The sequence below is a fragment of the Carlito syrichta genome, unplaced genomic scaffold (assembly GCF_000164805.1).
Source record: "Carlito syrichta isolate Samal-C Ts95f unplaced genomic scaffold, Tarsius_syrichta-2.0.1 Scaffold305658, whole genome shotgun sequence".
In the NCBI taxonomy this organism is placed as follows: domain Eukaryota; kingdom Metazoa; phylum Chordata; class Mammalia; order Primates; family Tarsiidae; genus Carlito; species Carlito syrichta.
Genome location: NW_007249754.1, coordinates 1433736 through 1461214, shown reverse-complemented (window position 1 = coordinate 1461214; position 27479 = coordinate 1433736). Strand labels below are relative to the sequence as shown.

The following is a 27479-nucleotide window of genomic DNA, read 5'->3' as shown; positions in this document are numbered from 1 at the left end:
TTGGTGGGCTCTATGCCACAAATAGGAAGTAGATTGTCACTAAAAGAATAATCAAGATGGGTGTGATGGTTCATGACTGTAATCAAAGCACTATGGGAGGCCAAGGTGAGAGGATTGTTTGAGTCCAGGCATTCAAGACCACCCTGGGCAACATAGCAAGACTCCACTAAAAAAAAAGTTTTAAAATTAACTGGTTATGGTGGTGCACACCTATATAGTTCAAGCTACTAGGAAGGCAGAGGCAAGAGTATCACTTAAGCCCAGGAGTTCAAGGCTGCAGTGAGCTATGATCTCACCATTAAACTCCAGTCTGGACAATAGAGCAAGACTGTGTCTCTAAAAATAATAATTTTTTAAAATAAAAGAATAATCATTAGACTTAAAAAATGTTGAAGATCTTGTTGACCAATTTTGCCTTTTCAGTTGAAAAGCTCTGTGACATAATAGTGTTTTCTAACCACAAATAATTTTGAAGGTAATGTGAGAAATTCTGTACTTTAGTAAGTATATTAGAATAATTTTAGTTGTGATTGTAGCTAATTCCCAAAACGTTAGCAGTTTAAAACAGAAGTTTACTTCTCATTCTTGTGAAGTCAAAATAGATGTTTGTTTGTTTTGTTTTGAGTGGAGTCTCACCCTGTTGCCCAGGCTTTGGAGTGCAGTTGCACATTCATGGCGACCCCAGCGTCAACCTGCTGGGCTCCAGTGATCCTTCTGCCTCAGCCTTTCAAGCAGCCGGAACTACAGGCGTGCACCACCACACCCAGCTAATTTTTTATTTATTTATTGTAGAGATGAGGTCTTGCCAAGTTGCCCAGGCTGGTCTCGAACTCATGGGCTCAAGGCAATCCACTTGCCATGGCCTCCCAAAGTACTGGGATTACAGACTGAGCCACCTAGCCCGGCCTAAAATAGATGTTTTTAATTAACAAGCAACTATTCTGTACATGGGGATTCAGTGACCCAGAGTGCTTCTGACAATGGCTTCACTTTCTTGGGCTTTCAAGAAGCAAAAGAATGGATATACAAAGAAAATTGAGAATTGCAGTTATTTAGTTCTATAGTTTACAATTGCCTGGCATATGAGAGTCCTTTGAGAGTTGGGCCTGGAAATGGTATTCATCACTTCTGTTCACATTCCTTCAGCCAGATCTTGGTCACTTAGCCACACCTAATTTCAAAAAAGAGTAGATAATGTGGTTCAGTATTGTGGCCAGAAGAAAAGTTTATTAAATACCTAGTTAGTCCCTATCACAGGCAATAATGTGAAAATAGTTTATATCCAGAATTCCTCTATCATTTAATGAAATTTTAAAAAATAATTTTGATACATATGCCAACTACTATTTAGGCTTTATCTTTAAAGTGGAAAAATATTCAGAAATATGGACATTTATCACTTATGTGCTAGATGCATAAGAAATTTGAGTCATCTTATAAATATGCAGTGAGATATGTGGTTAATACAATTGTTGGCAGAAGGCATGGATGAAAATAGATTTTGTCATATTTTAGTAATTCAGAATTAGTAGAATGGGTATTACTTAAAAGAAAAATTACTGAATTTAAGGACAAGTTTAAAATATTGGAAAAACAGAAGGAGAGATGGAAATGACACATTTGACAGGGAGGAGAGATCCAAGAGATGCAATGACTGTATAATAAAGAGAACTCCAGAGACATGGCTCTTAGGGAGAAGTGATGAAAAAAATAGAAGAAATTGAGTAAAAGACTTGAAAGTTTCAAATTGAAATAGTTTATTAAGTGCTGGAAACGATTTTTTAAAAATACCTGGACTTTGTGAAAAATTTTTTCCAATGAATAATTTTCTTTTTCTTTTTTTTTAGATTGGAAAATATAGTTTATTAAGAAAGTAGATTAGAGAAAAAGAGAGAGAAAGAATTCACCTCCCCAAGGTAGGGGAGGGGGTTAAGATTTAAAGAGAAGCATGACTCCAGGAGTGAATAATTTTCTAAGGAATAATGTTCTCTAAGCATCCCAACAAAAAAATGAGGTCATCTGAAGAATAACAAATTTGATTCTCATTGGACTTCTCATTTGCAACACTGAATGTTACAAGATATTACAACTATAGAACTCTGAGGGAAAAGAATTTTGACAGGAAAATACTATATTCAATCAAACCATTGATCAGGTGTGAGGCAAAGACTGCCAGTTTTGGATATACAAGAGATCAAAATTAGTTAAAGTGCTACTGACACAAAATTAGTTAAAGTGCCAGAAAGAGGCACTTAATGAAGATAGTCGATATACCCAAAATGTGAAAGACTAAATTCCAAAATTTAAGCAACTATTTTTGTTATCTAAGAGTTGGAAAAATTATCTTAAATAAGAGTCAAAGATTTAAATGAATGTAAGAGTCAAAGATTTAAATGAATGTGTACGAACACTGCTTGAGACTTCATGTGTAGATTATATGATCATATTTTCTTTAATGATATAAACTTGGAAGCCACCTGAAAAACTTATCACTGTGAAATCGTTTTAAAAAGTTTTGATGCATCTATTCAAGGACATTCTGAACAGTTTATAAAAACGATGACCTAAATCTACTTTTTGTTATAGAAAGATGCTCACATCATGTCTATGTGAAAAGAAATCTTATAAAACATTATAATAGGATATTCCTTGAATGTGTGACACATACACACACTCACACACAGCCATTTCCACTGATGATTTGCAAATATTTTCTCCCATTCTTTCGGTTGCCTTTTCACTTTGTTGATTTTGTCCTTTGACACATAAAAGTTTAAAGTTTGATGTAATTCTGTTGTCTCTTTTTGCTTTTGTGTCATAGCCAGGAAGTTACTGTCAAATCCAATGTCATGAAGCTTCTATAATAATCATTAACAAAATAAGTTATTTCTGTTTGTTTTTTCCCCCTGAATATTGATTACTAGTATACAAAATAAAAAAGGGCAGGTAATTAAAAGAAATGCTGCCATTTAAAAAAATTACTTAAAAAAATCCATTTGGCCTTTCAGAAATATTTGAACTTTTAATGATAGCTTCACGTTACTTTCAGAAGTTCAAAAAGCAACCAAAGTAAAAAGAAAGGACCACGCACTCCTAGTCCACCCCCACCTATACCGGAAGATACTTCTCTGGGGAAAAAATATAAAGAAAAGTATAAGGTAAAAGACAGGATAGAAGAAAAACCAAGAGATGGAAAGGACAGAGGACGAGATTTTGAAAGACAAAGAGAAAAAAGAGACAAACCACGGTAAGTAGGATCATGTGTTTTTTTAAAATACTGATTTTGTAGAATTTAGACTATTTGCTTTCAGAAACTTTTAGGAATTAGTGTGATGGGTGGGTATTTTGTTTGCTGTACCTGTGCTTAATTTCCATAATAATTATTGGTGTCCATTATGAGTCATGGATAATTCAGTAAATGTTAAATTTTAAAATTTATTTTTGAATTTTTTTATTGTGATAAAAACACATAACATTACCATCTTAATCTCTCTTAAGTGCACCCTTCAGTAGTGTTAAATATGTTCATATTGTGAAAAAGATCTCCAGAACTTTACATTTTGCAAATCTGAAACTCTATACACAATAATGTCTTTTTTCACCTACCCCTCAGCTTCTGATAACTGCTGTGTTTTGTGTTTCTATGAATTTGTTTTGGAATCTTCTTGTCACAGGCTTGCTTTACTTTGCATAATGTCCTCAGGGTTCTTCCATGTTGTGGCATGTGACAGAATTTTCTTCCTTTATAAGATGGAATAATATTGCCTTGTATGCATATACTTTATTTTATTTAGCCACTCATTCATTGATAGACATTTGGGTTCTTTCACCTCCTGACTATTGTGAATAGTGGGACTATGAGCATGGGTGTGTAACTATCTCTTCGAGACTCTTCTTTCAGTTTTTTTTTGGATACATACCCAGAAGTAGAATTGCTGAATAATGTGATACTTCTGTTTTTCATTTTTTGAGGACTCTTCATATTGCTTTCCATAGCAGTTATGCCATTGTACATTCCCACCATCAGTGCACAAGTTTTCCAGTTTTTCCACATCTTTGCCAACACTTGTTTTTTTTTGGGGGGGGGGACTGTTTTGTTTTGTGTTTTGTTTTGATACTTTAAGTCCTTCTACCTGTTCTCTGTGTCTCACTTATTCAACCTTCTATATCAGGTGCTTCTAACTCAAAGTCCATTGGTGGATATTATGAGTCTACAAACTTCTCAATTTGTGTGTAAAATTTTGCCTGTGTGTGTGTTTTGGTGAGGAGGAGAATGCCGTAGCCTTCTAGAAACACTCATTATTTAATCAAAAGTGCCAGATTGTAGGACTTTGTAGTTGGATGAGAAAATAGTATTCAGAGCATAGCTAATTTTTAGAAAATCATTCCAATACAATTACCCGAATGTGGAAGTTTGATTATTTCCTGACAGTAGTACAGATACCTATATGAACCTTATACTGATTTGAAAGAGATATGATCCTTCAACATTGTTGCCTTTGACTTCAACTAAGTAAAATAAACAAGTTACTGAAAAATTGACAATCTACTTCCTTTCAGAGTTTGTACACATTTATCAAATTAAAGGCAGAATGTTTTATACTTTTGGCAAAGAATCATTCTTTGGATTGTTTACTGTATGCCATTTGGGTTCACATACCGTGGTCTGGACTGGTGAACCTCTTCCTGTGACATATCCCACCCATAGGTGGTGTAGACATCTATTTCAAGAGATCTGTGAATCCATTTATGCATCAGCCATTTTCTATAGACTGAGTAAATATTTCCTTGAATAAATGTATACTAATGTTGCTCAGTTGTATGTAGAAGATAGAAAAACATTACAGCAACATTATTTTTATGGAACATTTCATATATACATAGAAATATGCAATATAATTTTTGTATATCCAGTATCCAACTTCAGAAATTATGAATTTATGGTCTCTCTTGTTTCATATCGTATACCCTTATCCTTCTCATTCCCCCAGTATTATTATTATTATTATTATTATTTTGAGTTGGAGTCTCACTTGGTTGCCCAGACTGGAGTGCAGTGGCTGCTCCCGGCCACCGCAGCCTCGCCTACTGGGCTCCGTCGATCCTTCCGCCTCAGCCTTCCGAGTAGCCGGAATTACAGGCATGCGCTACCACGCCCGGCAGATTTTTTTTATTTATTGTAGAGATGAGGTCTCGCTGCCCAGGCGGGTCTCGAACCCACGGGCTCAGGCAATCCACTCACCTCAGCCTCCCAAAGCGCGGGATTACAGGCTGAGCCACCGAGCCCGGCTCCCCCAGTATTATTGTAAAGCAAATCTCAGACATATCATTTCAGCCATCTATATTTTAGTATATGTCTCTAAAAATAAAGACACATAAAAATATATAATCTTTATACCAGTATCACACTTAAAAGGAACAAAGATGGATAATTTTTAAGTACATGCTTTGAAAGTATCACTGGATTTTTAGTGTCTTTTATAACATATTTCCAACCAGTGTATATTAGCACAAATAATGTAAAGAGATATGCAAGTATTTTAATATTAAAACAGACTCTGTACTCAGGCTGGAAATTGCTTATCTGAGGCATTGTCTTCTGCATTTAACTGAGCCCAGTCTATAGACGTAAAAAGTGTCTTCATGTGCATGCTAATTTAGGCCAAGAATATAAAATTAAGGCACTTAAAGAGATTTGTAATATAGACAAACATAATTATATACATACTTAACTTATGATAGACTTGTGTTAAAAATGAAATCATCAGCCGGGCTCGGTGGCTCAGCCTGTAATCCCACGCCTTTGGGAGGCTGAGGTGAGCGGATTGCCTGAGCCCGCGGGTTCGAGACCCGCCTGGGCAGCGAGACCTCATCTCTACAATAAATCAAAAAATCAGCCGAGCGTGGTAGCGCGCGCCTGTAATTCCGGCTACTCGGAAGGCTGAGGCGGAAGGATCGCCGGAGCCCAGCAGGTCGAGGCTGCAGTGGCCGGAAGCGGCCACTGCACTCCAGTCTGGGCGACTGAGTGAGACTCCAACTCAAAAAAAAAAAAAAAAAAAAAAAAAATGAAATCATCACAACAAAAGAAAAATAAGCCTTTCACATTTCGTCAAATTGACCAAGGCTTGGGTTCTTTTTTTTGTAGGTATGATGTTGGGAAAATTTGTTGAGTTCAGGAAGGAAACTCTTGTATTCAAAACCTAGAAAGGATTTATGACCTTAAAATTGTATTTCAGCTTTTGTCTGACTGACATGTTTTGTGAAACTGGAAAGTTGAGGGCTGTTCTCAATTATTTTCAGACGGATTTTCAGTAGCAGGCAGTGGTTGGGAAGTCAGAAATGCATAACATGGACCAAAAATTCAATTCAGGAAAAATACAGGGCTGTGTTATAGTGAGATTAGTGAAATAGCCCCCAGCTGCACTGTCAGAATCCATCCCAGTCTGGCTGTGATTTGGTGCCATCTGGTGGCATAATTTTTTTTACTGACAGTTAAATTACCATGGGAAGAATTCTGGGTCCTGCAACAATGGGACTTCCAGGCCATTGGCAGGGATTTTTTAAAATATCCCTGATCTGGGAAAGTACAGTGTCTGGGAAATGTGGCGACTTGGGAACCTTTCTTTATCTCCTTCTCCAAAACTAGATTGCCTGCTTCTCTCTCTCTCTCTCTCTCTCTTTTTTTTTTTTTGGTCCTGGCCTAGTCCTCTGTTTCATATCCTTACTACCTTGTCGTATTCCCGGCAGAAAGTAATAACTTTAACTTGTTCCACCAGGCAGAGAATAGGAGTTGTCCTATGCCAGTGTGTGTTGTTGCTGGGTTTTACTGTATTTAGAATACTGATTCTGTTGCTCCTGCAGCTTAAAAACAATCTACTTGTGTGTCAGGGATGTCAGCTATTTATTTGTTTTTTCCTGACCCTTGATCACCTTGGTCGGTAGCAATTTTTATTTGTCAAATCATATAATTGAACAAGTTATATAAGATTCTTATCTTGAAACAGATTTTGTAAAAGTTATATTGTTAAATTATTCTGAGTTTGAATGATATTAAAGGATCTGTTAATTAAAAGGGTTTCTTAACATACTTTATTCTTAAATTGAAGCTTGAAATTGCAGTTGACTCTTGAACAACAAGGGGTTAGGGGCACCAAATCCCTGCACAGTTGAAAATCTGTGCATATGTTTTAATTCCCCTAGAGCTTAACTACTAATAACCTGCTGTTAATTGGAGGCCTTACTGACATAAACAGTTGATTAACATAATAAAGTAAGCTATAGAAAAGAAAATGTTATTAAGAAAATCAAGGGAAAATTTTTTTAAAAACAAGAAAGAGAAAATATATTTATTATTCCTTTAGTGGAAGTGTATAACAAAGGTCGATCGTCACACTGGTGGGCAGAGGAGGAAGAGAAAGGATTATTCTTGTTGTCTCAGGGTGGCAGAGGTGGAAGAAAACTCACACCTGAGTGGACCACGCAATTCAAACTCGTGTTGTTCAAGGGTCGACTGTGCTTCATTTCTACCTACATACAAAAATGAAATCTGACCAGAATTATTAGTATTTAGATTCACTTGTTTTGTCTAGAGTTTATATGGGTTTTTTTTAAAAAAAATAAAATAAAATCTATTTTGCAGATACCATAATATATTTATGGAACAGAAATCTTTCAAAAGATGCTTACAGACAAAAGTATCTTCCTAGTTCTATAGATTGTTCAGCTGGAAATGGTTCCCTTTTCAGGGAGTGTTTACTCCTGCTGCAAAGGGACAACTAGCTACTAGATCTAAAACAAATCATCACACAGAAGCATTTCTTTCTCCATCTTGCAGTTCTATTTAGGCAAGTAAGACCTTCTTATATTTTAAATGACACCTGCCTAGCACTTGCCAGGGCTTTCTCTTATGTTTAGAGTAAAATCCAGATTTTTACCATGACCTATCGTTCATATCTGGCTTTGTTTACTCTCTGACTCTTTCTCATAAGACTGTTCTCTCATAAATTTTGGCTCCACTTGTCATTTTTCTGTTCTTACATATCACGATTTCTCCTTCCTCCTTTGTGCTCTTCCTTCAGATCTTCAGCACTTGGCTCAAATATCATTTCCTCATCAAAGATCTTTTCCTAACAAGCAACCTGAAGTTGCCCTGATGTACTTCTTTTGGCCCTAACGGTTTCTATTTTGTTACCACTCCTTTTTAAAATAAATGTTGTTGCTTTAATTGGCTGAAATTACCTTGCTTTGTTATTGTTGGCTTGCTCCCTAGATCATAGACTCTGTTGCTAGATACACTGATTTTCAGTCCTCTCTGCCTCGGTATATGAGTCAGTGTTTTCCAGAAAAACAGAGCCAACAGAAGAGATATCTAGAATGAAATTTATTTAAGGAATTGTCTCATACAATTGTGGAAGCTATAAACTTCCACAAGCTGGAGACCCAGAACAACTTGTGGTGTAATTTGATGGCTTGAGAACTAGAGAGCTGATGGTATAGATTCCAGTCTGGGTGTGAAGCCCTGAGAACCAGGAGTGTCACGGGCAGATAGATGTCCAACTCAAGCAGTCAGGCAAAGAGAATTCAGCTTTCCTCTAACTTTTTATTCTATTTAGGCCCTCAATGAATTGGATGATACACATAGGGGAGAGTCATCCGCTTCACTCACTTCACCAGTTCAGATGCTAATATCTTCCAGAAAACCATCACAAACACACTCAGAAATAATGCCTACCCAGATATCTGGGCAACTCGTGGCCCAGTCAAGTTTACATATAAAATTAACTGTCATACTCAGTTGCCTCATAATATTGTTATCAAAAAGATGAAATGAGAAAAATGAAAGCATTTAAAAGTGTCATGCACATAGTAGCAATACATGTGTTAACTGCTGTTATTATGATGGTGATGTTAGTAATGTTTATCTGTGGTCTTTACGTTTGTATCCTCTGAGAAAAATAATACTTGGAGCATAGTATGTTATCATTTAATATTTGATGAGTAAATTAAAATGACTTGTTATTTATTTATTTATTTATTTATTTTTGAGTTGGAGTCTCACTCTGTTGCCCGTGGAGGGCAGTGGCCGCTCCCGGCCACCGCAGCCTCGCCTGCTGGGCTCCGGCGATCCTTCCACCTCAGCCTTCCAAGTAGCCGGAATTACAGGCATGTGCTACCACGCCCAGCTGATTTTTTGATTTATTGTAGAGATGAGGTCTTGCCTGCCCAGGCGGGTCTCGAACCCGTGGGCTCAGGCAATCCACTCACCTCAGCCTCCCAAAGGCGCGGGATTACAGGCTGAGCCACCGAGCCTGGCTGACTTGTTATTTTAATAGGGATAGATTTTCTATGTAAAATAATAGAACATAACTGGTTTGCAGTTGAAATTTCTTGCACCTTGGATAAGATGAGTTTTTCTTTTTAAATTTTTTAACTTTTCACATTTTTTCCCCAAATAAAATATACCCTGAATATTATCATGCCCTTATTTTAGCAGCATTTAAAAGTTTTTTATTGGAATCCAGTTCAGCTAAAGATCAGCATTCCCTATATGCTATAAATCATAGTGCTTTTAATGATACAGATTTCCTCTTATCATTAGATAAACTTTCCTTTATTCTTTATTTGAATTTCAAATGTCACCTATTTTTTCTCTCAGATAAGAAACCAGCCAATTCTAGAGCATAAGACTAAATAATCTAAAGTTACTGCTATTCTAAGTGGAAATATACTTTACTTTATCTCCATTATGGTCTATAGCCAAAGTACTAATAATTTTGATCAGATTTTAAGACAGTTTTATTACATCACACCCTTTAATATGCAGAATAGATATAGGTGAAGGATAAGTAAGAAGAAAATATGGTTAGAAAGTTGAAGCCATTGCTTGACAATACATTCTGGCCTTAATATGACAGTTTGGGTATCCTCATCTTGAACTGAAATTTTTTTCTCCATGATATGTACACCAAGTTTGACTAGAAACCTGATTGAGCCATGTTTTTTTTTTAAAGATAGTATACATAAACTTATTGGTTTTTTTTTTTTTTAAGTTTTATGGGCTAATCACTCAAAGGTATTGTAGACATAAAATCAAAACTAACCAAAATGTCAGTTTGGTGGAGAGTCATTCTTTATTTTATTATTTGAGATGTTTCCAAATTGACTAGAACCTGATAAAACTGAAATTGAAAAGCACTAAACAATACTGATGCTGACTCTCTTGCAATGATTTTTCTGTTCAGTAGGGATGCATTTGCATGGTCATTGGTTGTAAAAGGGTTTCCAAAATTGGATAACACCCGTTGGACATTTCTACTCATATCTGTATGTAAATAGATTTCTATTTAGAGTCGATTCAATTATAGTAGTTTATAGTTTTTTATTATGAGAAAGGAATCACAGTTTTTATTAAAAGTATAAAACTTTAATGGAGTCACAGAAAACTAAATGTTTATTTGAATATAGAGTTCCAGTTAGCTAACTTTTATTTTTTAGTAAACTGTTATCCAAAATATATTTTATTTGCCTACATTCTTGTTATGCAAATTCTTTCTAAAACATTGAATACTTTCATGACTTAATAACATAGTTTATAGGTTTTTAAGCTATTTATTGATAAAATTTCTACTAAGACATTATTTATAAGCAACATAGTTTAAGACAGTAGTTTTCAACCAGTGGTGATTTTTACCTCCCAGGGGACAATTGGCAATATCTGGAGTAATTTTTTATTGTCACAGCTCAGGGTGGGAGGGATGCTACTGGCATTTAGTAGGTAGAGGCCAGGGATGCTGCTGAACATCCTATAATGTAGAGGAAACATCTTTTCCCACTCAAAGAGTTATTCAGTACTAAATATCAGTCGTTTCAAGGTTGCGAAACCCTGGTTTAGAATTAATAGTGATTTTTACCACTATCACAACTCTGAAATCATATTTATCTTAAACACTGAAGGTAATTCAAAAAATACTTTGAGAGCATCAGAATTTTTCTGAATAAGCTTCCACTCCTTGAAATGATTGCTTTGAGAAATATGATACTTACTTGCGCGCGCGCACACACACACACACACAATATGTATTCAGTGTGGACACAGCCCAGGCATAACAGACTCTAGGAGTTATTCAGATGTACTTCAGGAGGTCATAAGTTATTGATGATTTGAAGAATAGAGGAGGCTTTAGTTAAATTAAGAGTTATGAACTAAATCTCAGTTTGTGCTGTCCACAAGTGAAGGCAGATTATTTAAGTTAAAGACTGCATATACTTTGCTGTCCTTTCCTTAACCCTAGGATTCTTTTACTGTCAACCCAGGCAGCACAGGCTTTTTATTTGCCCTAGCTGATGCTAGCTCCCCTTTTCCCACAGCCTTGAATTTAAAGGAATTCTCACAGCCACTTTCTATCTAGATCTCAGTAATATGTTAGTATGTTTTTTCTATAACTGTTTGTGAGCTGACCCCCTCAAGTATTTGTCTACACTGTCAGAGATTATCAGGGTGAATCCGTTCTTTAAGTTAGGGTAGATGGTCTAGGCAGATGGGAGGTTGTTGCTTAATTATTTGTACCCGAGTGTCCCCCCTGAGGGGACATCATAAATCTAGCAAACCACTTGGATGTTGCCTCAGGGGACATAACGGATTGCTGGTGATTATACAGGACAGACTTAGATCCCATCCCAAAATTTTCAAAAATATGTTTTCCTGAAGTTTTCCATTCAAACTGCATAAAAAAGCAAATAAAGAGATGGAATATACTCTGAGATATATGTTTTGTTTTGTTTGGTTTGGTTTAGAAAGCAGGATTTATTGAGAGGACAGAAAAGCCCCACAGTGGGAAGGGATTCAAAAGGGTTGCCCAAGATACATGTTTAAAAAAATCAGCTGGAGTTAGGCAGAAAGAGAAGATGTGACATGCTTTCACAGTGGTGCACAGACTTAACAATAAATTACATATTATTAACATAGGAGGAAGAAAATGAGACTGCATTGTCTGCTTGAATAGAAAAACACCAGGTGGAAAAAGTCAAACAAATTACTATTGCACAACATACATCAATGAACCTGCAATGAATGTTGGTGACTGTTCACATGTTACCACATGTTAGAAAAATATACAACATTTTGATTTTTTTGTCATAAATAAGTTCCTCAATGTCCAAAATTCCATTATAAGCCAAATATTATTATAATAAAATAATTGTTTCCAGCGCTATGCTATTTAATATGAATTGATTCATTTTTCACTATTTGATTTTGTAAAAATTGCAGTCAGGTTGCTTATAGGTGACTTTCAAGATGTTTCTGAATGAAAAGGGCTGGAATAGGCAGTGTATCTTGGCACCAGAGCTTAGAAGAAAGACACTGCATATCTCTTCTAGAGCTGTTGTTTCCAGTTGACTTAAAAAAAAACGTGTCACATCTTTTAAAAGCAACTTATTTGTAATTTTGCAGCATTATTAATTAAAATGTATCCTGGAATTATTATCTACACTTTTAGCTTTAACTTTTACACTCAGTTTTTGTTGTTAAGATTTTCCTTCTGCTGGAAATGAAGTTCTCGAACACATTTTTTATTGTTACCGTTTTCCCTTGTAGGTCTACTTCCCCAGCAGGACAGCATCATTCTCCTATATCTTCTAGACATCACTCATCTTCCTCACAATCTGGATCGTCTATTCAAAGACATTCTCCTTCCCCTCGACGAAAAAGAACTCCTTCACCATCTTATCAGCGGACACTAACTCCACCTTTACGCCGCTCTGCTTCTCCTTATCCTTCCCATTCTTTGTCTTCTCCTCAGAGAAAGCAAAGTCCTCCAAGGCATCGCTCTCCAATGCGAGAGAAAGGGAGACATGAACATGAACGAACTTCACAGTCTCATGATCGGCGTCATGAAAGGAGAGAAGGTATGCACTGTACTTTAGCTCGAATTTTTTTTTAAGAGTTCTTAGATTTGATTAGATTTTTTAAATTAAAAATTGTTATAATAAGAGATGGAGGATGCCGGGGCTATATTAAGTCTTCTGTAACACAGACTAGAACTCTTGAAGGCAATAGGAAAAACAACACAGGAATGTAAGCTATTAAGTAAACACAAGTGGATGTTTACAGGTATGCTCAATTGGTGCTTTCTTTAATTGTTTGAGTACAGTACACTCAAGTTCTAGAAGTTATTGGCCATTTGATTCTTAGAGCATCCCTTTCAATGTTTAGTTAATGCCTTTGTAAAAAACAAGAAGCTGAAGGGAAGAAAAGCAACAAATTAGGGAGCATAGTTAAAAGCATCAGAAGTATTTTAATGAAGGGGTGAAGGCTGGTGGAAACTTTCAGAAAGTCAGATTTCTAGGTCTTACTCAATAAAGTAAGCAAATTTTAATTTTCCACTTCAGATACCTAGAATTAAGTTAACTTTGAATTTACTACTCCCTGTTCAAGCTAAGATGCTATTGTTACCTGGCAATAAAGCCTAATTGCTCTTACCTCCTTTGGTACTGTTTGTCTAAGCTTCTTGTGCTTGTTGATTTTACCTGACAAGTTTTTTCCTAACTTCTTCTAAGTTAGTTTTTAACATAGTGAGTACTCAGGAAATACTTGCTTACTTGCAACAACATTTCTGTTTAATGTGCATTTTGAACACCTCTCTGTGAGTATATTGCAGCAGTCTCCTGTGAAACATGTTGAACTTATAATTACTCTTCCTATCAACATTGCAAGCAATAATTAAGTTATTTTATTTGAGAAAATGGTGTATGCATATGTAGGGAGTAGAGAAAGCACCTATTTTATGGAATTGTTTTTTTGTATATATGCTTTTGGAACCAGGCTCGACAGTATTTGTGAAACAACTTGATGAGACCTTGTCTCTACAGTATATCAAAAACTAGCTGGGCGTAGTAGCACCCGCCCATAGTTCCGGCTACTTGGAAGACCGAGACAGAAGGATCGCCAGAGCCCAGCAGGTCAACGCTGGGGTAGCCGTGAGTGTGCCACTGCACTCCAGCCTGGGTGATGGAGTGAGACTCCAACTCAAAAAAAAGAAAAAAAAAAAAAAAAAGAAAAAGTCTATGGGCCTAGCCACTGGGGACAAAGAGAAAATGAGGTAAATTTATGGTGTTTTGGGCATAAGGCTGCTATAGTTGCTAAAACAGCCTCAGATTGGGGAAATTCTAAGTGTAAGAGTGATTTGCAGGGGAATCTGATAAAAAGAACAAGGTTTATTATTTGAGGTTCTCATGTTAGTTCTTTAGCTTTATATCAGATTTGTGTTATAACCCATTTAAACCTTTTGTAGGCATATCTAAAGAGTAGTTTGTTATCTTCGTAAATTCCCAAGAGACTTGGAGTTAACTAAGCCACCTAAGCTTTGGGCCTCTATTTATATATAAAATGACAGGGTTGGCTTAGATAATCAAAGTGGTTCATTCCAGCTTTTAAAAAATGAGATTATTTATTTTTCTATGATAAGTTAGAAAATACTTTTTTTTATTTTAAATTTTTTACTTTAAATATGTGGGGTACACTTCAGGGTCTAGTATACAAATGTACATTGTGCAGGTACCCTTGTTGATGAGGTGTGCCTCCCCTTTCCCTGGTAGTTTCGCATTACTGCCAGTCCTACCCCTGCTCACCCCTGGCAGTTTCCCTTCCCACTACTGCCAATCCCTTTCATATTACAATAGTTGTTCAAGGTCTGCTTATGAGTGAGAACATGTGATACTCAGTTCTTTGTTTCTGTGATAGATCACTCAGTATTATAGCCTCTAAGTCCATCCAAGTTGTTGTAAAGTTCATAATTTTGGCCTTCTTTTGACTGCATATTATTCCATCGTGTATGTGTACCACATTTTTTTTAATCCAGTCCTCTTTCGATGAGCAGCATGGTTGGTTCCATGTTTTTGCTATTGTAAATAATGCTTCAATAAACATGCGTGTGCAGGTATCTTTCAAAGAGTGATTTGAGTTCCTCTGGGTATATTCCCAGTAGGGATTTGCGGGGTTATATGGGAGGTCGATTTTTAGGTCTTTTAGGAATCACCACACTTTATCCACAGAGGTTGTACTAGTTTACACCCCCACCAACAGTGTAGAAGTGTTCCCTTTTTGCCACATCCTCTCCAACATCTGTTGTTTTCTGAATTACTGATGATGACCTTCTTGACTGGAGTCTGGTGGCATCTCAGTGTGGTTTTAATTTGCATTTCTTTGATGACTAGTGAGGCTGAGCATTTTTTCATGTATCGGATGACTGCTAGTGTGTCTTCTTCTGAGATGTGTCTGTTTATATCTTTTGCCCACTTTGTAATGGGGCTGTTTGTTTTTTTCTTTTCGGCATGTTTGAGTTCCTTGTAGATCCTAGATGTTAGGCCTTTGGCAGATATACAGTTGGCAAATATTTTTTCCCAGCCTGTGGGCTGTCTCCCCACTCTCTTGATGGTTTCTTTGGCTTTGCAGAAGCCTGTCAGTTTGATGAGGTCCCACTTATCTATCTTATCTCTTATGGCATGGGCACTTGGGGTTTTGATCAGGAATTGGTTGCCAGTTCCAATTTCCATTAGGGTGTTTCCTGCATTTTCTTTTTTTTTTTTTATTTGAATTGGAGTCTCACTCTGTCGCCCAGACTGGAGTGCAGTGGCCACTCCCGGCCACTGCAGCCTCGACCTGCTGGGCTCCGGCGATCCTTCCGCTTCAGCCTTCCGAGTAGCCAGAATTACAGGCGCGCGCTACCACGCCCGGCTAATTTTTTGATTTTATTGTAGAGATGAGGTCTCACCTGCCCAGGCGGGTCTCGAACCCACGGGCTCAGGCAATCCACTCACCTCAGCCTCCCAAGGCGCAGGATTACAGGCTGAGCCACCGAGCCGGCGTTTCCTGTATTTTCTAAGGTTCTTACAATTTAAGGTTTTACATTTAGGTATTTGATTGTTTTTTTGTTTGTTTGTTTTTGTTGAGGATTGTTTTGGCTATTTGTGGTCGTTTATGTTTCATATGAATTCCTGTATTGTCATTTACAGGTCTGAGAAGAATGCTGCTGGTAATTTGATGGGTATTGCATTAAATCTGTAGATTGCCTTGGGTAGGATGGACATTTTATCAGTGTTGATTTTTCTAATCCACAAGCCTGGAATATTTTTCCATTCATTTGTGTTATCTTTGATTTCTTTGAGCAGTGTTTTGTTGTTTTTGTTATAAAGGTCTTTGACTTCTCTGGATAAGAGGATTCCAAGGTATTTCATTTTTTTGTGTGGCGATTGATTGTGCTTTTCACTTGGGTTTCTGTTTGTTTATTGTTGGTGTATAGGAATGCAACTACTTGCACATTTATTTTATACCCTGAGGCTTTGCCGAAGTCCTTTATCAGTGGAAGGAGGTTTTTGACAGATTTTCTTAGGTTTTCGAGATAAAGAATCATGTCATCTGCAAAGAGGGCACCTTAACGTCCTCTTTTCCTATTTGGATACCCCTGATTTGCTTCTCTTGTCTGATTTCTCTAGCTAGGACTTCCAATACTACATTGAACAGGAGGGGTGAAAGTGGGTATCCTTGTCTTGTTCTGGTTTTCAGGGGAAATTGTTCCAATTTCTGTCTGTTTAGCAGTATGTTGGCTGTGGGTTTCTCATAGATGGCTCTTAATATTTTGAAGTGTGTTCATCTAACCCTAGATGCTCGTGGGTTTTTATCAATAACGGGTGCTGAATTTTATCAAATCTTTTTCTGCATCTGATGATATAATCAAGTGGTTTCTGTCTTCACATCTATTTATGTATTTAATTACATTTATGCTCTTGTGGATATAGAACCAGCCCTGCATCCCAGGGATGAAGCCTACTTGGTCATGGTTGATGATTGTTGAGATATGTTGTTGGATCTGGTGTGCTAGAATCTTGTTGAGAATTTTAACATCTGTGTTCATCAAGGATATTGGCCTGTAGTTCTCTTTCTTTGTTGGATCTTTACCTGATTTGGCTATCAATGTGATGTTAGCTTTATAAAATGATTTGGGGAGAATTCTGTTTTCTTGATTGCCTGTAATACTTTCAATAGGCTTGGTATCAACTCCACCTGTGTCTTGTAGAATTTTGCTGGAAAGTCATCTGGTCCAGGGCTTTTTTTTTTGGTAGTTTTTATGACATAGTTGATTTTCTGGGTTGTTATTGGTCTATTTAGGGTCTTTATTTCTTCTTGTTTCATCCTCAGGAGGTTGTGTGATGTCAGAAAGTCCTGCATTTAAGTTTTCGAGTTTGTTTCCATATAGATGTACTTAGTTATCTCTGTTAATTTTCTGTATTTCTTTGGGGTCAATTGTGACTTGATCTTTTGCATTTCTCATTGTGTTTATTCGAGCTTTTTCTCTCTTTTTATTGGTTAATCTAACTAGGGGGTCCATCAATTTTGTTTATCCCTTCCAAAAACCAACTTTTGGTTTCATTGATTTTTTCTTTTTTTCTTTTTTTTTACATTTTTGTCTTCTTTGTCCCATTTGGGCTTTTATTTTGGTGATCTGGGTTCTTCTCCTGAAGTTAGGGTTTTTGTGGTCTTGCTTTTCCAGCTTCCTTAGGTGATTTTTTAGGCTGTTAACTTGTGATCTTTCCATTTTCTTCATGTGTGTTCACAGAAATATGAATTCCCTTCTTAGGACTGCTTTCTTGGCATCTCAGTATTTTGGTAAGGTGTTTCTTCATTTTCTTTTGTTTCCAGGTATCTTTTAATCTCTGTTTTGATTTCTGTGTTGACCCAGGAGTTGTTTAGCATCATGCTGTTCAGTGTTCATGTATTTGTGGGCTTTGGGGGAACTTTGCTGTTGTTATTTATTTTTATTCCACTGTGGTCTGAGAAGGTACATGGCAGAATTTCAATCTTATGGAATTTGTTTATGTTTGATTTACGGCCGAGGATGTGGTCAATCTTAGAATAAGGTCTACGTGGTAATGAGTAGGATGTACATTCTGTGTTGGGTGGAGTGTTCTGTGGGTATAAGTTAAGTCCATTTGGTTAAGCGTTACATTACTGGTCTGGATCTCCTTGTTGTCTTTTTGTCTTGATGATCTATCTGGGGTTGTTAGTGGGATTTTTAAGTCCTTGGCTATGATAGTGATAATGTCAGCATCTTTTTTTAGTTTACCTACTAGCTGCTTTATGAAAGTTGGTACTCCGATGTTGGGTGCATATATATGTTTAGGATGGATATTTCTTGTTGATGGATTGAACCCTTTATCATTATGTAGTGACCTTCACTATCTTTTTTAATTTTTGATAGCTTCATGGGGATTTTGTCTGATACTGAAATCGCAACTCCTGCTTTCTTTTGTGTTCCATTTACCTGAAATTTTGTTTCCCATCCTCTTTGAGTCTGTGAGTATCTTTTCTAGTGAGATGAGTCTCTTGGAGACAATATATTGTTGCCTCATGATATTTTATCCAATTTGCCATTCTATGTCTTTTCAGTGGTGTATTTAGTCCATTCACAAATTCAGGCTTATTATTGAGATGTGAGAATTTATCCCTGTCATGAAGTTCCCATAGAGTTTGCTGTTGTTGCTGTTGTTTGTTTATTTGTTTGTTGTCTTTCTCTTGATTTTGGGTTGATTCATGTGTGTTTTCTTTTTTTGTCTTTTTCCTGCATTCTTGGTAAGGGCGTTGTTCTTTTTTTTTCCTTTCTTTTGTGTTTAATACTCTCTTAAATGATCCTTGTAGAGCTGGTCTGGAGGCAGCATAAACTCTTAGGGATTGAATGTCAGGGAAGGATTTTAATTCTCCATCACTGATAAAACTTAGCTTACTTAGCTGGGTAGGTAATTCTTGGTTGAAATTGTTTATCTTTGAGAACTTTAAAGATTGGGCTTGAAGCTCTCCTAGCCTGAAGTGTTTCTATAGATAAGTCTGGTGCTTTTCTAATTGGTCTTCCCTGATAGGTAGTCTGACCTTTCTCTCTTGCTGCCTTTAAGATTTTTTCTTTTATACCTACTTTATGTAGGCAAATTACTATGTGTCTGGGAGTTGGTCTTCTCATTTGTTGTCTTGCAAGGGTTCTCTGAATCTCTTATGTTTGCATGGTTATGTCATTGATGAGGGAAGTTTTCTTGGAAAATTTCATGAAATGTTTGTTCCAGGGTGATCTCTGTTTCTCCATCTGTCTCAGAGATTCCAATTAATCTTAGGGCCAGCCTCTTGAAATAATCACTCATCTCTTGGAAATAAGTTTCTTTTCTGTGTTTTTAACAGTTTGGGCTTGTTCCATATTTTGGTTCTCAGCTCTGAAATTCTTTATTCTGCTTGGTTAATTCTGCCTTCCATGCTTATCAGTTTGTTGTTTATTTCATTCACTCTATTCTTTATTGCTGTTATCTCGGTTATGAACTCCTTCATTCTTGTCTCTCCTCATTTCTATTTCTTCTCTTTATTAATATCTTGATATCTGGATTTGTGATTTGAGACCATTCATTTTAGGGACTCTTCCTTGTTTGTGTTCCAAAGTCTGTATTCTCAGTGGCTAACCTCCGAGGGGTCTGTGTGAGACTCATATTTTTCATTTGTGAAGGTTTTCCTCCCCCATTTTTTTCCTCTTTATAAAATTTCATTGTTCTGTGATGGGAGGATAGCTTTTATTTCTGTTTGCTTAATCTCCTAGTCTTCCTTATGTAGATCCTCTGGTTTTATTCAATTCTGAAGTTGGACTGGGGGTGGGGACCTGTGGTTTTTGCAGTTTTGAGATTTAACTACAGGGGGAGCTGTGACTCAGAAGCTTTCTGCAGATCCCATTATCCTCTGACAGGTGTGTGGGCCCCCTGGAATCCACTTCCCACTACCGTACAATTTGTCCATGCAGTGAGGATGTCTGTTTACCATGACAGACAAAATGAGATAAGAAAAGGGAAACGAATGGAAAAAGGAAGGAGGAAGATGAATGGAAGGTGGAGAGAGAAGAGGAAGAGAGGAGAAAGCAGACAGGTGTAATACCAATTAATGAATAAACAGAAACAAAGACAGAAAAAACAAAAAAGACAAAAACATACAAACAAACGAAAACCCCCCTGTTGGTGTACTCTCCCTCAAAATACCCATACACAAACAGAAAATCTTAAAAAAAAAAATACATAACAGAAACAAAGCAAGTACAAAAATGTAAACAAAAACAGAAAGAGAAGAAAAAAAACTGGCTCTTTGACCGTTTCTATAACTCCATGTTCCTTTAGGCTGCCGCCTTGGCCTTAGGGAGCAGCTCTGGGCCCCAGCCCCTTCCTTCCTCTCTCAGTGCAGGCTGATAGGGTTGTTCTCAGCATGGGTCAGATGCCCCAGGGACTACAGCAGGAGGAGTATGGATCTGATCTGACTTGTCTGTGCCTGTTCCAGCATGTGGGTGGGGCATCAGCCTCTGCGTCCCAAGATGGAGGCTAGTGGAGCTGGGCAGGGCAATGCAGGTCTCTGCTCCTCCCGGACTAAGAAGATGGTGCCTGTCGGCATCTCATCACCGGCATTGGAACTTTATTCCAGATTTCCACGACCTGCCTTCTTCACCATTCCTCCTGCTTGTGCCTGGTCTGCTGCTGCAGGTGATGGTGTGGGCTGGGTGCCAGGTAGTGAGGGGCAGCTGTTCTCTGCTGCCTCCTCTCAAGAGAACCCTAAGAACAGCAGACATTCCTACACACCTGGGTCTCCAATCTCAGGGCGGTGGTGGGTTGCAGTCACCTCCAGAGGGGAGCCCGCGTGCATGAACCCTAGTTTCCCCTCGGACGAACTTTTACTTACCACTGACACACACCCACTTTGCAGACTCTCACAGTCTGAACTTTTCCGTCGCCATCTTGCCCAGAAGGCAAAAAAGCTTTTATATTTTAAGAGACGAGATCTCATTATGTAACCCAGGCTGAACTCAAACTTCTGGGTGCAAGCAATCCTCCTGTCTTAGCCTCCCAAGTAGCTGGGACTGTACCTGTGTACCACCACCATGCCCATTTAAAAATGCTTTAAGTTGAGAAAGCTTTAATGTCTGTTGCACACTTGAGTATGATATCATTAAACCGCTGAGGAAACGAGAATGAATAACAGTGTCTCTTAACCAGCCAGGTTACTAACTGTAGGCTACTCTCAAGTGCTTAAGTTCATTTGAGTGTTCACATATGGTCTAATCTAGCCTAGCCTAATACTTGGTTGAAGTGATTAAAGTTACTGACTGTGGTGTCTCTGTATCTAACATTGGTTTCTAAAAAGTAAGCCATCAGTGATATGAAGTCAACTTGTTTCAGTTGTTTAGGATCTATAAGTATGGGTAAGTTGGGTCAGTGGAAAAGTACATGTTCAAAGTTTACCTGATCAAGAACATAGTTACCAACTGTTAATAAAATTTTCTTTGGGGTTTTAGCTTACAAATGGTTTTAATTTTCTTATTTACTTGTTTTCTCCTTTTTTCTTTTTTTGTAAAGAACATGAATTGCCAGTGTAATAAAAATTTTTAAAGTTCTGTATTAAGTATATCGTCTAGATTCCTGAAACTTTGTAAAAGGAATTACAGTTGATTTTCAAAATTGCCTTGCAGAGACTAGAGGCAAACGGGACAGAGAAAAGGACACAAGAGAAGAACGAGAATATGATCAGGATCCAAGTTCATCTAGGGACCACAGAGATGACAGAGAACCCCGGGAGGGTCGGGATCGGAGAGATACTAGAGATACTAGAGACCGAAGGGAACTGAGAGACTCCAGAGACATTCGGGACTCCAGGGAGATGAGGGAGTATAGTAGAGACACCAAAGAGAGCCGTGATCCCCGAGATTCTCGGTCCACTCGTGATGCCCATGACTACAGGGATCGTGAAGGTCGAGATGCTCATCGAAAGGAGGATACATATCCAGAAGAGTCTCGGAGTTATGGCCGAAACCATTTGCGAGAAGAAAGTTCTCGTACTGAAATAAGGAATGATTCCAGAAATGAGTCGCGAGGTGAAATGAGAAATGACCGAATGGGCAGAAGTAGAGGGAGAGGTCCTGAGTTACCTGAAAAGGGTAAGGTTTTTGACTTTTCAGTGAACTGTATTTTACATGCTTATATAGCAAGTATTAAGTGTTCTAGAATTTCTTTTGTATGTTATTTCTTATTTCATTATTATCATTTTATCAAAGTAATCTTCAATTAATTGAATTTGTGAACTTTGCTATACTTTATATTCCTCATGAGAAATACTAAAGTGGCAAGAGATAAATGGAGCCTGACAGACTTTCTGGTTGAATTGTGTTCAGTGATGCCTACCATCTTGATTAATGTGGAGCACTAAGAAAATTGCTATCAGGCAAAAAAAAAAAAAAAAAAAAAAATCACAAGGAAGTAATTTCTAATAAATAGGTATACATAGGATAAAATGATTATTAAAGTAAAATAGAATTAAAATAGTATATTTTCAAAATTGTTGATATCAGAAATGACTGATTAGTGTTATCTTTACTGTTAGTACTTGCTTCAAACCTTCTCATTTGGTCACATATCAGTATCTTGAGATATTTTCCTTTTCTTCCCATTAAAAGCATTTGTCATCACCCAAATGACTTAAATATGTTTAGGATTATCTCCAAACGGCTGGAACTTGATTAGCTTTGACCTCCCTTTTCCTCCATGCCTTTTTTCCCCTCCCCGCAAACACCGCTGCAGTATTCTGATCACTCTTACTCTTTCTATTGGACTGTTGATCGATCCCTGGTCAATATTATAGCTTCACATTTATGTGTTGAAGGTCCTTCAACTGCTTTGAAGTTGTCTTTGTTTTTCTTGACCCTCTACTTTTTCATATAAATTTTAGAAAACAGTTTTTAATTTCATGAAAAAAACTGTTGAATTTTAATTTTTAATCCATTGACTTTATTGATTTATAATTTTTTCCATTAAGTTTTATACATATTTTATTCTTGGGTACCCTCCATTTTTGTTGCCATTGTAAATGGTACTTTAGCATTTTTAAGTTAAAAATTTTTTCAATTGAGCATTTACATGGTTCAAAGTTTCAAAAGTGTAAGAGGCTATATAGTGAAAAGCCCCTCTTCTACCCCGACTGCTCTTTTGCCAGCTTTGTATGTATTCTTCCCAAAAACATTTTACATGAGCAAAAATGCATATATGTATATATATACTTGTGTGTGTGTGTGTGTGTGTGTGTGTGTGTGTGTCCATTTGTTTTCCCCTCTGGCTTTACAAAAATAATTTTTAAAAAACATTTTTATTAAAAAGAAAAGACTGGCCAAGCACAGTGATTCATGCTTATAATACCAACATTTTGGAAGGCTGAGACAGGAGGCTCACTTAAGGCCAAGAGTTTGAAACCAGTCTGGGAAAGCTCTTAAGACCCTGTTTCTACAAAAAAAAAAAAAAAAAAAAACCTAAAAATTAGGTGGGTTTAGTGGTGTTCCAGTAGTCCCAACTATTCGGAAGACTGAGATGAGACGACCGCTTGAGGTTAGGCATTTGAGGCTGCAGTGAGCTGTGATCATACCGCTGCACTCCAGCCTTAGCAACAGAGTAAGACCCTGACTCTTAAAAAAAAAAAAAAAGAAAGAAAGAAAGAAAAAACTATATACTGTTCTATATCTTACTGTTTTTACTTAATAAAGATATCTTGGAGATTATTCCATACCTTTCAGTGTGGTAAACTGTTACTTCTTTTAGCACATATTATCTATCATAGTATATACCATAAGTTAACAAGTCCTGCATTGATGAATGTTTAGGTTTTTCAGTCTTTTTATCTTTCAGACTGTGCTTTAGTGAATAATTGTGGGCATGTGTCAGTAACCGATAGCTCTTAAAAATTACATTTTCTAACGTTTGCTGATACATGGAACTGGTAATTGGTATTTGTATATTAACCTTACATTTAAATGATGTTGCTATTTTTTCTTGGTAGATCTAATTAGATTCTCTTAACAAATATGTCTGGAAACAGACTGATTTGGCTCTTCTTTTCTGATTATTATTTTTCATTGATAACCTGCTTAGCTTCTTCATCAATGCAATGTTGACTGTAAGTAGAAAGGACCCCTTTGCTTTGTTTCAGATTTTAAAGAATTGTTACTAGCAATTCACTATTAAGCGTGGTATTTGTAGATTTTTTTTGCAGATTTTTTTTTGTGTTAAAAGAATCTCCTAATATTCTCAATTTAGTTAGCTGTTTTTATCACTACTTTTTTTCTCTGTCTTGAGAAGATCATATAGTTTGTTTCTATTGCCTTGTTACATATGTTAATATAGTTTTTAAATTTAGAACTATCCTTTTTAAGAAAAAGCACTATCCCTGAGATAAATATAATTTTGTAATTTTTTAAGATTCTAGAACAGAGTTATTAAAATTTAATCTTGCATTAAGCCTTTATGTTTTTCATTGAGATTGGCATATAATAGTTGGTACAGTGGTAAATGTTTAACAATGGACTATTCAGGAAAAACATCCAAATTTTTAGCTTTTGTCAATTTCTGTGATATAAATGTCTCCTACTATGGCAGATTTGGAGCTACTGACATGTCACTGGATGTAGATTTGGGACAAGATGCATAGTTGGCTCTTGCAAACCAGTATGAACAGTTCTAGCATGCCACAGCATAGTTTTCATGTTTTTATATTGTCTTTCTTTGGTCTGGGAATCAAAATTATACTATCCATATAGAATGTGTTATTGTTTTTTTTTTCCTGTTCTCTGGAATAATTCAAATACAATTGCTTATCTGTTCTTTGAAAGTTTTATTACATTTGCCTGATGGTTAAGAGTTTTTACTACCAAATGAGTTTTTGTAATAGGTACAGCTTTCTGTAGGTTTTCTGTTTCTTCTTGAAGCAGTTCTAGCAATATTTTTTTGAGGAAATTTATCAAATTTTTGTTTAAAAAGATGTTCCTAAATTTCTTTTTAAAAATATCTGTTATATCTTATTTATTTTCCCCTTTATCGATCTTGTCAGAGTTTTTTCTATTTTGAGTCTTTTCAAAGAACAAATCTTTGACTATAATGGTATTCATTTATATTGCTTTTGTTCCATTTCATTAACTTTTACTTCTTTGTGACTTATGTAGTATTTATATTAGTACCCTTTCTGAGTACTTCATAAATTTTAAAAATGACTTCTTCTTTGACCCATAAGTTAAATAGAAAGAGGATTTTTAGAGTTCCAGTCATGCTTTTTTTTAAGTAAGTCTCCTCTCCCCAATTAATTGTCAGAGAATTCTTTGTTCAAAGTCAGTTCTTTGGTAGGTATATTTGTTTAATCTTGTTTTGTGGCTCAGTAGTCTATTTTTATAAGTGTTCTGCATATGCTTTCAAGAGAGTTGTACTTTTAATGGTTTGATGCCAAGGGTTAAGTCTCTAAAATCAAGTTTATTAACTGCACTTCCAAAACTACATCTAAGTTTTTAGTCTGCTTGTTCTATCATTACAGGGAGGCAAGTTAAATCTTCCACTGTCATTGTGGAATTTATGGGTTTGTTTATTTCTTCTTGTAGTTTGATCATCTTTACAATTTGACTCTTTCGAGGCTTTGCTAGTAGGTACACATAAGGTGAATTATTTAATCCTTTAATCATTATAGAATGACTGTCTTCTTTCCTGACACATGTTTAGCATTCCTAATCCAAAAATCCAAAATCTGAAATGCTCTAAAACTGAAACTTTTTAAGAACCAACATGATGCTCAAAAGGAAATGCTCATTTGAACATTTTGGATTTTGGATTTTTGGTTTAGGGATGCTGAACCAGTGTAATGCAAATATTCCAAAATCCAACATTCCAAACACCTGTGGTCCCAAGCATTTCATATAAAGGATCCTCAACCTGTTTTTGTCTTGAGCGGTTTTTGCTGGCAGCTCTCTTTTGGTATTTTTTTTCCCACCCTTTTAACCTTTCTGTGTCCTTTTGTTTTAAATGCGATGCTAAACAACATACAGTTATTAGTCATATCTTAAATTTCCTCATTGTATCTTCCTTGATTTTTAACTTTCTTTTCAAATTTTGTATCTCTTTCTCTCTGTTTTGCCTTGTGGGTCATATCCACAGTCTAATCTTCTAGTTAGGGACTTTTCTCTTAGCTGCGTCTAATCTGATGTTTAACCTAGTCATTCCTAGATTATATATACGTTGCCCTTTTGTAGTCTTTAATGTTTTAATTTTTTTCTCCCTGGTCTTTAATTATTAAAATATTCTTCACAGATATTTTGATTATTAAAATCCCCTATTATAGTTTTTAGAATCATGCTGTAATTCATTCAGGGTTCTAAAGCTCGTTACATTTATATTCTTTTTGTTTTTGTTTTAATCTTGGGGAAGTGCTTTCTGATTCTAGCTTTGGGTTGGTTGGTTTTTCATATGTTCTTTTAGGTTTGGAGTGAGTTCACCTTCATCAGAATTTATCTGTGGTGATGCTATGAGATTGAGAGCTGGGCCCCTCCAGAGTTACTGTTATGGTTTTGGCTAGATATACCTAGGTAATTACAGCCCCGGTACTGCTTCTTTCTCTACTTCTAACACTCTCCCCACCAAAAATAAGTTTCAAATTTTGTCTTTATTTTGAAGTAACTAGGAATTCAGAGGAAATTGTAAAGAAATGTATGGGAAGCTTTGTACACCCTTCCCCTGGCTTCCAAATGTAAATATCTTACAGGCCTATAGTACAGTATCAAAACCAAGCAACTACATTTGGTACAGTCCATAGATCTTACTCAAATTTCACCAGGTATACATGTACTTGGAAGTGTGGGGGTGTGTAGCTTTATGCAGTTTTATCACGTATGTAGCCCATTTCCACAGTTAGGATACATCTCTGTAACATCCTAAGAGTCCCTTGTGTTACCCCTTTATAGCCTTATCTGCCCCCTGACTCCTGATAACCTCTTTTGTGCTCTCAATCCTGTATTTATGTTACTTCATGAATGTTTCATGAATGGCATCTTGTTGTATGTATCCTGTTGAGATTGACTTTTTCACTCAGCATAATTTTCTTGGAGTTCATCTAAGTTGTTGCATGTATCAACAGTTTGTTTTTATTGCTAAATACTATTCCATGGTATGGATGTACGTACCACAGTTTGCTTAACCATTCACCCATTGAAAGACATTCGGGTACTTTCTAATTTTTGGCTATTAGAAATAAAGCAACTATGAACATCTGTTTCTTACATCTGTTAGTGAAAGTTTTCAGATATCTGATATCACTTAATGTTGCCAAAGTACCTTGGTTCTATGTTGGAATGTTTTCACTGTAAACTATATTTAACTATATTTATGTTTTCACTGTAAACTATATTTAAAGCAATAATAGCTATCCATATTTTTTCATTTTTCATTTTTTATTTATGAATTTCGATGTGAAGAAATCATTTTTGTTTTTTATGTTCTGAGGGTAGGTTGATTTTATGGGTTTGTTTGTTTGGTTTGTTTTGTTTTAAGTCGGGATCTCTGTCACCCAGTCTGGAGTGCAGGGGCATGATCACGGATCACTGTAGCCTCGACCTCCTGGGCCT

General features: G+C 36.5%; 1 protein-coding gene across 1 annotated transcript in view; it reads left to right on the top strand.

Moving 5' to 3' along the window:
- The window catches only part of ZC3H13 (zinc finger CCCH-type containing 13), a 95979-nt gene that overhangs the window by 44108 nt on the left and 24392 nt on the right, over positions 1-27479 (top strand). Inside the window, exons 8-10 of the mRNA XM_021714487.1 lie at positions 3050-3247; positions 12596-12906; positions 21531-21995. Coding sequence (XP_021570162.1) covers positions 3050-3247; positions 12596-12906; positions 21531-21995 — 974 coding nt within the window. The remainder of the gene's footprint in view (positions 1-3049; positions 3248-12595; positions 12907-21530; positions 21996-27479) is intronic.